The 14,201-nt window shown below is 40.0% G+C and overlaps 1 protein-coding gene and 1 long non-coding RNA gene across 6 annotated transcripts in view; one reads left to right on the forward strand and one right to left on the reverse strand.

The window, feature by feature from the left end:
• DOCK10 (dedicator of cytokinesis 10) overlaps window positions 1–14,201 on the forward strand; it is a 286,919-nt gene that overhangs the window by 163,665 nt on the left and 109,053 nt on the right. For all 4 annotated transcript variants that reach the window (XM_033230043.1, XM_033230041.1, XM_033230042.1 and 1 more), the window contains exons 8-11: window positions 3,873–4,056; window positions 5,342–5,427; window positions 5,742–5,825; window positions 5,940–6,095. In XM_033230043.1, coding sequence (XP_033085934.1) covers window positions 3,873–4,056; window positions 5,342–5,427; window positions 5,742–5,825; window positions 5,940–6,095 — 510 coding nt within the window. The remainder of the gene's footprint in view (window positions 1–3,872; window positions 4,057–5,341; window positions 5,428–5,741; window positions 5,826–5,939; window positions 6,096–14,201) is intronic.
• LOC117094446 overlaps window positions 1–14,201 on the reverse strand; it is a 340,510-nt gene that overhangs the window by 45,425 nt on the left and 280,884 nt on the right. The window lies entirely within an intron of this gene.

The following is a 14,201-nucleotide window of genomic DNA, read 5'->3' on the forward strand; positions in this document are numbered from 1 at the left end:
TGATATTGTTGAAGCCGGCAATCATATTTAATTCATTTGAAGTACTGAATGCAGTTTAGACAATCAAATCAAGGTTGTTTACATTTTGTAATGTTTCATTTCAAAATTGTGTTAGTGTTCCGCATCTTCATTTGAAAGCAGGTTGCAGCTCGATTCACCTTTAATTTGGACCCAATGTAAGCATTTTAGGTTGCTTTTTATCTCCCCATTAACATTATTTGCAGCATCAAATTCATCGAGCAAATTCTTTCATTTGTTTGTTTTCAAGATAACACTGAGACTTGCTTGCATTTTTCTATAATCAAATAGTTAAAATGTCCTAGCAAAAGTTGTGTGCCAAACTCTGGACATTTCTAGTGCTTTTATGAGTGTCTATTTCTTTCCTTTTTTTTAATTTTTTTTTTAGTTTGAGACAGAGACCCACTCTGTCACCCAGGCTGGGAGTGCAGTGGTATAATTTTGGCTCACTGCAACCTCCACCTCCTGGGTTCAAGTAACTTTCCTGCCTCAACCTCCCAAATAGCTGGGAATACAGGCGTGCGCCACCATGCCTAGCTAATTTTTGTATTTTTAGTAGAGACAGGGTTTCACCATGTCAGCCAGCTGGTCTTAAACTCCTGGCCTCAAGTGATCTGCCCACCTTGGCCTCCCAAAGTGCTGGGATTCCAGGAGTGAGCCACCGCGCCCAGCCCTGAGTGTGCATTTCTATTCCTGTTGTTTTTTGAAGGAAATTGTGCTGTGATAGGACACCTGTCTTCCCTTTTATACCTGCTCTGCAGCCATCTTGTCTTTGCCCTTAGACTGTCTATCAGTGTAGGTGACAGGCAGTTTTGTAGCCCTTCTTCATCAGAACATCCCAGAGCTGTGTGTGAGGGCACGTGGAGGACATCTACCCCAGTCCTCCTGGGAAGAGTGGGGCATCTAGGAATTTGCCTTCAGAAGGAAGCTGTCTAGATGTTTGGTTTGCACACTGAAGTTTGAGGCCATGGGCTTTCTGAGTACCCTCCACTCTGTTTACACTGCAGTCAAAATGATTTCTTCAAAATGCAACTCTGACCTTTTACTTGTCCAAATACTTCTATTCTATGTTCTCATAGAACCTAATACCTCTTTTTCAAAACATTTATACACAATTTAAGTATCTTTGTTTTCTGATATCACATTTGTCTGATTAATTGCTTAATGCCTGTCATTCCTATTCTGCAAGAGCAGGGACTCACTATGTTTTTGTCCAACACAAAATATGAACACAACAGATATCTCTTTGATAGTCAATTATATCACTGCACTAAGCACTGAGGATACAAATTTAGGTAGTGCCCTTCTAAGACTTGTGGACTATAAAGAGCCGGGCCTGAGACTAAGTCATTATAAGGCAAAGAAATAAATAATACTTGACAGTAATACAAAAATATGGACAGGAGCAAAGGGCTCATCCTTGGAAGTCTAGAAAGTGATGTTCGAGCTGTGAATTTCCACATGAGAACCATAGTTAGCATTTTAGCCAATTCTTTCCCCTTCAGTTCCTGAACTTTACTTTTTCTCAAGGCTATGTGTTGCCCCACTATGTGTTCTCGAGCACTGAGAGAAACCACAACTCCCAGGCTACAGATGCCCCTTTGTTGTGCTGGGGCAATGTCAAGAAAGGAGACCAGCATCAGCTGAGCATCTTCTGTGTCCCTGGCTCTGTGCAATGCATAAGACAGCTCAGCGGGTAGGATTAGGAGCACAGTTGTTAGAATATATAGGGCTTATTTTCCCTTCTCTACCATTTGCTATCAATATAATCCCAAACACATTTTAATTAATCTCCCCAAAACTCAGTTTCACTACATGTGAAATGGAGTAACGTGATTGGTCTGATAGGGTTGTTATGACATTTAAATGAACAGAACCAGTGTTTAGTAATTGTTGTGTTTGCACTAGTAATCTGTTGTGAATGTTGAAAGAAACAGCTATCTGGGGACAGTCTGTGAGAGTATCCCAAAGAAAAAGAACATTGCCAGAGGGGTATTAGAAATTTTTGCTTGTCACCAAGAAATAGCAATCCTGTTCTCAAAAAGAATTTTGTACATTGTTATTTAGCCACAATCCCACACCATTCATTTCATCTTATGGCTCTTCTCTTATTTGTATTCTACTTAATAGAGTTGTCCTAAGTGTTAGGGTTGCTCTATTACAATTATGAGTAAGCTACAGGCTTTATTGATAAAAGCTGGACACCTGCATAGGAATTGCCTGGAGTAAATCAAAGATGAAATATCTTCAGTAATCTTTCCAACAACCACCCCCTTAAATAACACCAGACTGTGTCGTTAAGGGAAAGTTTTCTCTTTAAATGTACATTCCAGTCTCATGCCAGGAATACATAAAATTGTAACAATTTGTTCTTGGGTTCCCCCGGCTTTAAATGTCCTTCCCTGAACTTTCAATAGCCCATTTCTCCTTTTTACAGATTTCAAATCAGAGATCTCCTTTAGGGAAAGGCCTGCTTCTGATCACCCAATCTAAAGTACCTACTCATCACACTGGCTTAGTTTAGTTCTCTGCAGAATGGAGAACCTTTGTTTTTCAATTGTTTGTTCATTCCTTCAATCATTCATCCATTCACCTCTTCTCTACTAGAATGTCAACTTGGAATAGGAACCTATTCTGTTCCATTCATAAAATATGACTGGTTTTGAACCCACCATTATTGAATCCTTCATGTGTCCGCACTATTACACGATCTGGTGGTTAGCAAAACTGATCCAGTCCTCACGGAGGTAGCCTTAAGGGAGACATGCATTTGTCAAAACAAATAAACAAAAATGAATAAGCAGATAATTTCAAATCATGGTAAGTGCTCTGGAGGACCAGACCTTTGTTCCTTTGTCCTAGACTGGAAAATTGAGGAAAGTTTTGGTTGAGATCTGAAGAGTGGATACAAATCATGTAAGTACATGAGGGCACACACCATGCTCACTGTGCTTGTGAGAGCATGTGTGGTGGAGGGGGCCAGCCTGTCTCAGGCCTTCCTCGTGGCAGCAACAAGAACATGACAGGAACACATTCAGGAACTAGAACAAGGCTTTGTGGGTTGGTCACAAAATGCAAAGTAGAGATGTCAAGTTATAGAAGAATCTGGAGGTTGGTGAAGCCAGAACCAGGAAAGGAATTGGGGTGTCACTGCACATGGATGTCATTTGAGGCCATTGGAATAGATGAGAAATAAAGGAGAGAAAGGAGTCTGAGGCATAGTTGGGATTCTCACTAGAGGTCATGAGAAGGAAGAGCTGGCAGAGGAGATCAAAAAATGGCAGCCAATGAGGTGGAAGGAAAACCAGAATAGAGTGTGGTCATGGAAACTGAAGAAAGGTGAGTGTCAGAAAGGAGGAGGTGGCCATCGTGTTAATTATGCTGCAAGGACAAGGAAGATATGAAGAAAGAAATAGTCCTTAAGATAGTATGGCAACACAGGGCCTGTTACTGATCTCGGTAAGAGCTGCCTCTGGGATGTGATAGGGTCAGATGCCCACCTGGAATGAATCACAGAACATAAGGTGAGAAAGTCCAGGCAGAAACTCAAAGAAACTCTTACAAAGAGTTGAGAATATACTCAAGCACATGCCCATGATGAAATGTTTAAGCTAACGTGTACATCCAATCAACAAAACCCTAAATAAGATATTTCTTAGCACAATAAGCTTTGAAAGAAACCAAATAAAATGATCAGAGCCATCTAAAATTTTGTCTTGTTTTGGAAAATTTTCTTTATGTTACCTATCTGTATGGAAAGACTTTTGGAACCTCAAGCCCACATAAATGGTCTCTCTCTCGAAGGCTTATTTTTTGGTATTCTCTTTTTTTGTTTCTTTCTTTTTATACCACAGAATAACAGACTAAGAAAATATGCCTTTGAATTGAAAATGAATGACCTGACCTATTTTGTGCTGGCAGCTGAAACAGAGTCAGATATGGATGAATGGATCCACACCCTCAACCGCATTCTGCAAATCAGTCCTGAGGGGCCCCTCCAAGGGAGGAGGAGCACAGAGCTCACTGATCTGGGGCTCGGTGAGAGCATACGAAGCCGTCTTCCTTACTTTGTCCAGTGTGACCTGTGTTTTTGGTTCACTAAAGCTGCTAGGCATTGTAGTCGCTGTCTGTTCTAGCTCATCCACCCTGGGGCTGTTTGTTCCAAGAAATCACTAATTACTCCTAAATCTTTACTGCACAGTAATGGCCACCACACATAAGTACAATTGAGAGTCAACTCGCAATGATCTGAGGCTGTCCCCCAGCAAATGATGTTGGGAATCATTTGTCACAGCATCAAAAATGTGCTCATGTCCAATGGGACATTACCTTTTAGGGGGCATTTTGTGGTTTTTAGCCTTTCATTAAATTTAATTAATGAATTTTATGCTCTGTAAAGGCAAATATGAATTCTTTCCTATAAGTTAAAAAGCATCTTTCATTTATGCTTTTTGATCATACTGTGATCATCTTATATGTGAAAGTTTCAGAAATTATACATGGTAATGGAATTTTTATAAGATTAAATTTTTTTCTCCCCATCCTGATTCCTTCATAAGAGTCTACTTCATTTTATGCAAAGAGAAGGGAACAAGAGAGAGGAAAGAAAAGGTGAAAAGAAGGTTAGAAAAGCAAGCCTGTAGCTGCAGAGAAGGCAAGTTCAACACCAGCAAAGTCAGTCACTCCTCCCAAAACAAAACTATTTTCAGGCGTTTTGCACAGCACATGGTACACTAGAAACCAAAGCATCTTTAAGTTCTCCTAGTCTACGTCTCAGGCTCTAGAGTGAAAGAGGCATAGAATAATGTGGAAAAAAACTATTGTTGATTTTGTTGGTTTTAACACAACTACTGTATGCCATAGTAGATGTTTTTACACTTATGATTTACTTAATAATAACAACCATAGTATTAATGTTTACAGTGAGTGTCTTACAGAGTTTAAGTAGCTGAAGCAAGAAGGTAGATTCTAAATTGACAGCCTGAGAGCGAGAATTACCAAATACATACATATTTAAGAAAACTTTAGTATGCATTAATTAAGTAGGTCAAGACAACCTCAAGTATAAATGTAGTGTAAAAATCCAAAGTTCTTGTAGACACAAGATGGTATCATGGCAAGAATCCCAAAATGATCCTCAGAGGGTCTGATTTCCAGGCCCAGATCACCCAGCAAGGTTCAGGAGTCAGAACACAATGAAAGTTTAGGCTCACCAACGTCCCTCTTAGCTCTTAAGTCTAACTTAGTTTTGTAAGTCACAGGCTAGAAGAATGTGTGACTCATGAGTAATATTTAATCACCTGACTTGGTATATCTTTTTAAGATTCCCTGGATAATTCTGTAACTTGCGAATGCACACCAGAGGAAACAGATTCTTTAGAGAACAACCTACACCCAGACTTTGCAAAGGTAATAAAGTTGACATTGTACTTGCAAAAACAATTTGAGTTATTTGTTAGTAATTGCTTTCATGGAAAAGACGTAAATGCTTTCTTTTAAGATTTAGACTAAGAAACTAATTCAGAACTTTCCATTAACCTATGTGTTTTCATTAACATACACATAGAGCTCAAAAAGGAAAGATACTTTTACAAGATTTGCCAAGTGTTAATGGGTAATACTAAAATGGTGATAATACTAAGGGGCTGCTTCTTGGCCATGTGGATGTGTCAGGCTGTATCTGGATATTTAGATACCAAGGACTAACACGATTTTCTCTGTAGTACCTCACAGAAACGGAAGATACCGTAAGAACAACTCGAAACATGGAGAGGCTAAATCTGTTCTCTCTAGATCCAGACATAGATGTAAGTCAAAATTTTTTCTAAGCAGATATGAACTTGATCCATACAGTTGGGGATTATAATTTAGAATTTCTTTTATATGTTGGATGTTTGGTGACTCATTCAAAACTTTTTTAGACCTTGAAACTTCAAAAAAAAGATCTCTTGGAACCTGAGTCAGTGATCAAACCATTTGAAGAAAAAGCTGCCAAGAGAATCATGATCGTCTGTAAAACCCTCAACTTAAATCTTCAGGGATGCGTTACGGAGAATGAAAATGATCCGATAACGAATGTAAGTTTCTCCTCTGTTACATCTTATACCATTCAGCCAGCATTACACCACCCTAGTCAAAATATCTTCTATTCCTGCTAATTCCAGGCACTGGTTTCACACTATCTAGTGTACCAGGGAACATTATTAACAGCATTTTCCCACATTACACAAGTTTACAAGTTCTAAAGTGGAACACTTTATAATACACTGTATGAATAAAGCATAATAAAATATTAATATACTATACTTTATCAATATACTGCCATAAAATTTTCCATTTAACTTAAAGAAAAAACATTAAAGGACTGTGTTTGGGGATTTTCTATGAAATCAGCATAATGGTTTAGAGTTTTCTATGGCATTGTGTGACTCCTCTTAGTAGTACTCAAGATGGCTTTTTTTTTTTTTGAAATGGTCTTGCTCTGTTGCCCAGGCTGGAGTGCAGTTGCGCATTCTTGCTCACTGCAGCCTCAGCTCAGCGCAGCCTCAACTTCCGGGTTCAAGCGATCCTCCCACCGAAGGCTTCCGAGTAATGGACTACAGGCACGCACCACTGTGGTCGCCTACCTAAGTTTTTTTGTATTTCTTATACAGATGAGGTTTTGCCATGATGGCCAGACTGGTTTAGAACTCCTAGGCTCAAGCTACCTGCCTGTCTAAACCTCCCAAAGTGCTGGGATTACAGGTGTGAGCTACCGCGCCTGGCTTTTACATGCACATTTTTAGTTTACTTTTTCTATATTTACATGGACATTTTTATTTTACTCTTTCTATATTTACCCATGTAAAAGATGGCTTTTACATGGATGTTTTTATTTTACTCTTTCTATATTTATTTTCATGTCTATTAGAGAAAAATCAAAGCTAACAAACCCTGTGACTTCCCAGCCATTATTGCTGAGGACAAATCTAAATTGTGTATCAAGTAAAATAATATTAGATGGATGTTAAGTAAATACTAGTAGGATGGGACATGTAAATAGCAGAAATGACAAAGGAGCTTCACTGATATTTGTGTGAGTTCTCTTGAGAACTTCCTCTTAGTACTTTCGTGGGCAGTCCCACTAGATTGTGAATGTGTATGTGGGAAGGGAACTGTTTATGAGCATAAACGTTATTAAATGTTGAATTATTTTTTAAAATCACTCATAATTCGATATCAATCTCTATTAATATCCTAATCGCTATAAGGCATAGTTAATATTTTGGCATATTTCCTTTCATTATTTTTTAATGCATTCTGTTCACATTTCTAATCCATCATCCTCAATTGTCATCTTTCACCTCAAAGAGAAAAACTGATTTCCAGATCCTTGATAGGAGTCACATTGGCTTTCGGAGGCAGAAACCACATTAAGTTTTCACTGTAAACTGGGTCCACATATGTCATGCCTTCATCTATTTCTGATCCAGTGAAACTAGCCCTGTTAGTTGTGACAGTGAGTGGATGGCAGAAAGAATTAACCTTTTCGGAAGACTTTACTTGATACCGACTGACCTGTGTCTTTAGCACCTCAATGATTTGCTTTGAGCCTCCTATCCCAGGTATAGAGCAGGAAAAGGTCCATGCTGTGGACCTCTGATTTAATGAGGAGACTCACATGGGATGTGCCGTTCTGGGATTAGATTGCCTAGCTTTCCAGCTCACAAGTTGTGCCACGCTGGGCAACAGCCTACTGTCAGTCTTCACTCCTTTAAATGGAGACAGTAACAATACCTATTTCAAATGATCACTGTGGTTACACAGGGCACCATATCAACGGCACTCAGACACTGCTTGGTACAAAGTAAGCGTTCATTAAATACTTAACCATCATCTAAATATGTGAGAAATTGCATTGAAATTTGTCAAAACTGCATGCAAGTTATTGATATTTGTCTTGATATATGTGAGATTCTTGTTGACAGGTAAGCTAAAATGGAAATGTGTCACCAATAAGAATCTTGTCGAAAAACGAAGCTTTTTTATATTCTATAACTTTAACTGTGTACTAGGTGTGAGTAGAAATGAAAGTAGTTGAAGTCAGGTTTATTCATTCTCCAAATATACTTATTCCATGTGTCTACTGTGAGCCAGACTTGTCCTAAGAACTGGGAAAACAGGAAGTAACTAGATAAGCAAGGTCCCCTGTGTCTTGAAAATCAGAGTCTTTTTTAAAACAGCAGAAAGCAAACAAGAAAACTAACAATTTAAGTGCACATGATTCCAAGTTCTTTAAAATAAATAAATATGGAGAGAGGTGTTCCAGAGGAATGCAGGAAAGGGTTACTTTAGACAGGACGGTCATAGAAGGCCCTCTCTGCAGAGGTGATTTTGAACAGAGACCTAAGGGTTGGGAAGGATAAAAACGCACGTCAGGGGAGAACATTCTAGGCAGAAGAAAGAGAAGTACAAATGCACTGAGACAGGTAAGCTTTAGCAAGTTCTAGGAACTGAAAAGAGTTAGGGAGGTGAAGGACATACCAAGATGACGTAGGAGAAACAGAGATAAGATGATGTAGGGCCTTAAGCCACAGTGAAGAGTTTGAATTTATCCTAAGTGTGAGTGGACGCTATTCAATGGTTTAAAGCACTTTAAAAACAAGGTTTAAAACAAAACAAACAAACAAAAATGCAAGAATCCAAGAAGAAGAGTTAGGAGGCTACTACCACCATTTATTGCATGGCTTGAACAAGGGCTGGCAAGGGAGAAGGTGAGAAATGGGTGGATTGGACTGGTGTTTTGTAAATTGGGCTGATAGGTTTTCCTCATGTGTTGGATATACTGGATGATGGAAAAATAAATCTCAAGGATGAGTACTGGTTTTTGCTTTGGACAGCTTTACACACAGTGATGCCATTTACTAAAATGGTAACACTCGAGAGAGATTTGCACAACACAGGTCAAAAATACCATTATGAACATGTTTCACTTGTTGGGACGATTAGATATCCAAAGAGAGATATCTTAGGAACAGATTCAAATGCAAGTTTGGCGGCCAGGCACGGTGGCTCATGCCTGTAATCCCAGCACTTTGGGAGGCCAAGGCAGGCAGATCACCTGAGGTCAGGAGTTCGAGACCAGCCTGTCCCAACATGGTGAAACCCTGTCTCTACAAAAAATACACAAATTATCTGGACATGGTGGTACACGCCTGTAGTCCCAGCTGCTTGGGAGGCTGAAGCAGGAGAAGCACTTGAACCCGGGAGGTGGAGGTTGCAGTAAGCCACGATCACACCACTGCACTCCAGCCTGAGTGACACAGTGAGACTCTGTCTCAAAAAAAAAAAAAAAAAAATGGAGTGGCCATGAATGGAAACACAAATTTGGAAGTCTCGTTCAGACAATAATGTTGTGGGGCGGGGATCTAAAAATGTCTATGACCATAGAGAAGGGGCCAGAAACCAAATAAAATATCTGAAGGATGAATGGATGAATAGAGAAGTGACCAAAGAAGTCTAAGCAGAAATGGCTGTTGGGATAAAGATAAACCAAGGAATACTGTATCATGAAACCAACAGCGAATGGGCAACTGTGGTAGTGGTGCCAAGAAGCTGAGGAACATGAAGCGAAAAGAGGAGTCCATCCGGTAGATATGGCAAAGTGGAGGATGTTGTGGACTATGGCAAGAGCAACTCCCATGGAGTGGAAAGTGTTAGAAGTAATCTGATCATGCCTTCATGCAGGATTTTAAAATAAAAACAAAACAAAAGTCTAGAAACTAAGTCCTTGGAACCATTCAGAAATACCTGTATTAGTCTGTTCTCACGCTGCTAATAAAGACATACCCAAGACTGTGTAATTTATAAAGGAAGGAGGTTTAATTGACTCACAGTTCAGCATGACTGGTGAGGCCTCAGGAAACACAATCATCACGGAGGGGGAATCAAACATGTCCTTCTTCACATGGCAGCAGCAAAGGGAAATGCTAAGCAAAAAGGGGGAAAGCCCCTTATAAAACCATCAGATCTTGTGAGAACTCACTCACTATCACGGTAACAGCATGAAGGTAACTGCCCCCATAATTCAATTACCTACCACTGGGTCCCTCTCACGACACATGAGGATTATGAGAACTACAATTTAAGATGAGATTTGGGTGGGGACACAGCCAAACCATATCATTACCTCAAATGGTAATGTCACTTAGTCACCTTGTTAAATAAAAATAGATGCTTTTTTTGACCTAGAACATTTTAAAATGTAATTTAGAAACTGAAAATCAAAGATAGTGGGCTTTTCTTTCTACTGCCAGGGGCATATGACTCCTTCCACATGAATTCCTTTCTTTGTACTAAGATGCATATTCAGAAGCCAAATGCTTGTATTTAGGCCGATCTCCCCAGGCAAGAGAACAGGGCCGACCCAAGTTAGTATGCCCTTTGGTATCTGTCAGACTGAAGGGTTAAGTTGATTTGGAGTGTTTTGTATGTCGGTGTTGTTTTTCATTTTACAGTTGATATATATGTTGAAAAACTAGGCAATTACTTTAGAAAAATAATTTCATTGTGCCTATGAGCAATAATACAAAAAATAATGTCAGCCTCACCTTCACAGCAGTTTGTTATTTAATGCCATTGTTTTTTAAAAATCATTGCTTATTTATTCAATGACACTCTTTCCTTAATGAAACTATTTTAAAACTCATTGTTCTTAATTCAATGAGCATGTTTTAAATTAATTGAAGTATTTCTCCAAGTTGCTTAGGAGCCAACTACTGCATTTAATGAATGAGATTCTAAAGACTCCCTGAAATAACATCCTCATGATGAGAAAACAATGTTTGACAGCATGTAATTTTTTAGTCAGTAAACTGAAAACCAAATTCAAGTTGATGGTTTTATAGTATAAAATATTTCTTTGAAAATAGAAATTGACTCCAAAAATCTGAACTAATAAAGCTACATCACAGTAGAACTACATTTAAAATTTTATCGTTGAGTTTTTTTCAGAAGAGTACAGAATTCTAAACACAAGAAACCTATGAATTAATTTGTTAGGCTTTGCAGATGCTTTGTTAAACAAATCCTCACTGAAAAGACAGTGATTTGACATTTATTTTGAAAAGGTGGATTGGAAGAAAGAAATGAATCACCACATGAGCTTTAATTTTTGATGGGTTATCAAAGTAGGTATTTATTTCCATTCACAAAGTAGAAATGAAAATCAAAATGCAACAATTCAGGAAAAAATAATAAGGGTTTTGCTTTGACCTTCAATGTGTTTTGAGTTCTCACTTGAGTTATTTTTCTGTAATTTTTGCATTTTTCAACTTTTGGCAGACTACCACAAAATAAGAGTTTTTCTAAATTAATTTAAATTGGTATACTATAAACTTTTACTTTGTAATTGCTTTCTATTTTTAAAAATAATTTATTGAATTATTTTATATGCAAAAACTTTTTTCTAACAGTAAGGGAGCTGGCAAGTATTGCTAGTATTAAGAAATTGAACTTGTCCCCTTGGTATAAACTAGTCACATTACTACATTTAAAGACAGGAGATACCGTTAAGCATTTAACAAAACCCACAGTATGAGTGAGTCTGTATAATAATAAACTGGACCACAATATGGTGTTTCACTATAATCTGTTTGCCCATAGAATACTGGTAGAGATTGGCATCAACTCAAAATTAAGTAGCATTTTAAAACAGTAAAAATGGAGGGGGCGGAGCAAGATGGCCGAATAGGAACAGCTCCAGTCTCCAACTCCCAGCGCCAGCGACACAGAAGACCGGTGATTTCTGCATTTTCAACTGAGGTACTGGGGTCATCTCTCTAGGGAGTGCCGGACAATCGGTGCTGGTCAGCTGCTGCAGCCTGACCAGCGTGAGCTGAAGCAGGGCGAGGCATCGCCTCACCTGGAAGCGCAAGGGGGAAAGGAATCCCTTTTCCTAGCCAGGGGAACTGAGACACACAACACCTGGAAAATCGGGTAACTCCCACCCCAATACTGCGCTTTAAGGAAACAGGCACACTAGGAGAATATATCCCACACCTGGCCAGGAGGGTCCCATGCCCACGGAGCCTCCCTCACTGCTAACACAGCCTCTGCGGCGATCTATCTGCAAGGCAGCAGTGAGGCTGGGGGAGGGGCGCCCGCCATTGCTGAGGCTTAAGTAGGTAAACAAAGCCGCTGGGAAGCTCGAACTGGGTGGAGCTCACAGCAGCTCAAGGAAGCCTGCCTGTCTCTGTAGACTCTACCTCTGCGGACAGCGCACAGCTGCAGTCCATTAGGGGAAAGAGCGGGGGCGGTGCAGACGTGAACAACTCTGTCTGACAGCTTTGGGGAGAGCCGTGGATCTCCTAACGCGGAGGTTGAGATCTGAGAACGGACAGACTGCCTGCTCAGGTGGGTCCCTGACACCTGAGTAGCCTAGCTGGGAGACATCCCCCACTAGGGGCAGTCTGACACCCCACACCTCACAGGGTGGCGTCACCCCTGAGAGGAAACTTCCAAAGAAAGAATCAGACAGGTACACTCGCTGTTCAGCAATATTCTATCTTCGGCAACCTCTGCTGCTGATACCCAGGCAAACAGGGTCTGGAGTGGGCCTCAAGCAATCTCCAACAGACCAACAGACAGTCCTTCTGACTGTCAGACGGAAAACTATCAAACAGGAAGGACACCTATACCAAAACCCCATCAGTACGTCACCATCATCAAAGTCCAGAGACAGATAAAACCACAAAGATGGGGAAGAAGCAGGGCAGAAAAGCTGGAAATTCAAAAAATAAGAGCGCATCTCCCCCTGCAAAGGAGCGCAGCCCATCGCCAGCAACGGATCAAAGCTGGTCAGAGAATGACTTTGACGAGATGAGAGAAGAAGGCTTCAGTCCATCAAACCTCTCAGAGCTAAAGGAGGAATTACGTACCCAGCGCAAAGAAACTAAAAATCTTGAAAAAAAAGTGGAAGAATTGACAGCTAGACTAATTAATGCAGAGAAGATCATAAACGAAATGACAGAGATGAAAACCATGACACGAGAAATACGTGACAAATGCACAAGCTTCAGTAACCGACTCGATCAACTGGAAGAAAGAGTATCAGCGATTGAGGATCAAATGAATGAAATGAAGCGAGAAGAGAAACCAAAAGAAAAAAGAAGAAAAAGAAATGAACAAAGCCTGCAAGAAGTATGGGATTATGTAAAAAGACCAAATCTACGTCTGATTGGGGTGCCTGAAAGTGAGGGGGAAAATGGAACCAAGTTGGAAAACACTCTTCAGGATATCATCCAGGAGAACTTCCCCAACCTAGTAGGGCAGGCCAACATTCAAATTCAGGAAATACAGAGAACGCCACAAAGATACTCCTCCAGAAGAGCAACTCCAAGACACATAATTGCCAGATTCACCAAAGTTGAAATGAAGGAAAAAATCTTAAGGGCAGCCAGAGAGAAAGGTCGGGTTACCCACAAAGGGAAGCCCATCAGAATAACAGCAGACCTCTCAGCAGAAACTCTACAAGCCAGAAGAGAGTGGGGGCCAATATTCAACGTTCTTAAAGAAAAGAATTTTCAACCCAGAATTTCATATCCAGCCAAACTAAGCTTCATCAGTGAAGGAGAAATAAAATCCTTTACAGATAAGCAAATGCTTAGAGATTTTGTCACCACCAGGCCTGCCTTACAAGAGACCCTGAAGGAAGCCCTAAACATGGAAAGGAACAACCGGTACCAGCCATTGCAAAAACATGCCAAAATGTAAAGACCATCGAGGCTAGGAAGAAACTGCATCAACTAACGAGGAAAATAACCAGTTAATATCATAATGACAGGATCAAGTTCACACATAACAATATTAACCTTAAATGTCAATGGACTAAATGCTCCAATTAAAAGACACAGACTGGCAAACTGGATAAAGAGTCAAGACCCATCAGTCTGCTGTATTCAGGAGACCCATCTCACAAGCAGAGACATACATAGGCTCAAAATAAAGGGATGGAGGAAGATCTACCAAGCAAATGGAGAACAAAAAAAAGCAAGGGTTGCAATCCTGGTCTCTGATAAAACAGACTTTAAACCATCAAAGATCAAAAGAGACAAAGAAGGCCAGTACATAATGGTAAAGGGATCAATTCAACAGGAAGAGCTAACTCTCCTAAATATATATGCACCCAATACAGGAGCACCCAG

Source organism: Trachypithecus francoisi, unplaced genomic scaffold, assembly GCF_009764315.1.
Source record: "Trachypithecus francoisi isolate TF-2019V2 unplaced genomic scaffold, Tfra_2.0 Lachesis_group13, whole genome shotgun sequence".
Lineage (NCBI taxonomy): Eukaryota > Metazoa > Chordata > Mammalia > Primates > Cercopithecidae > Trachypithecus > Trachypithecus francoisi.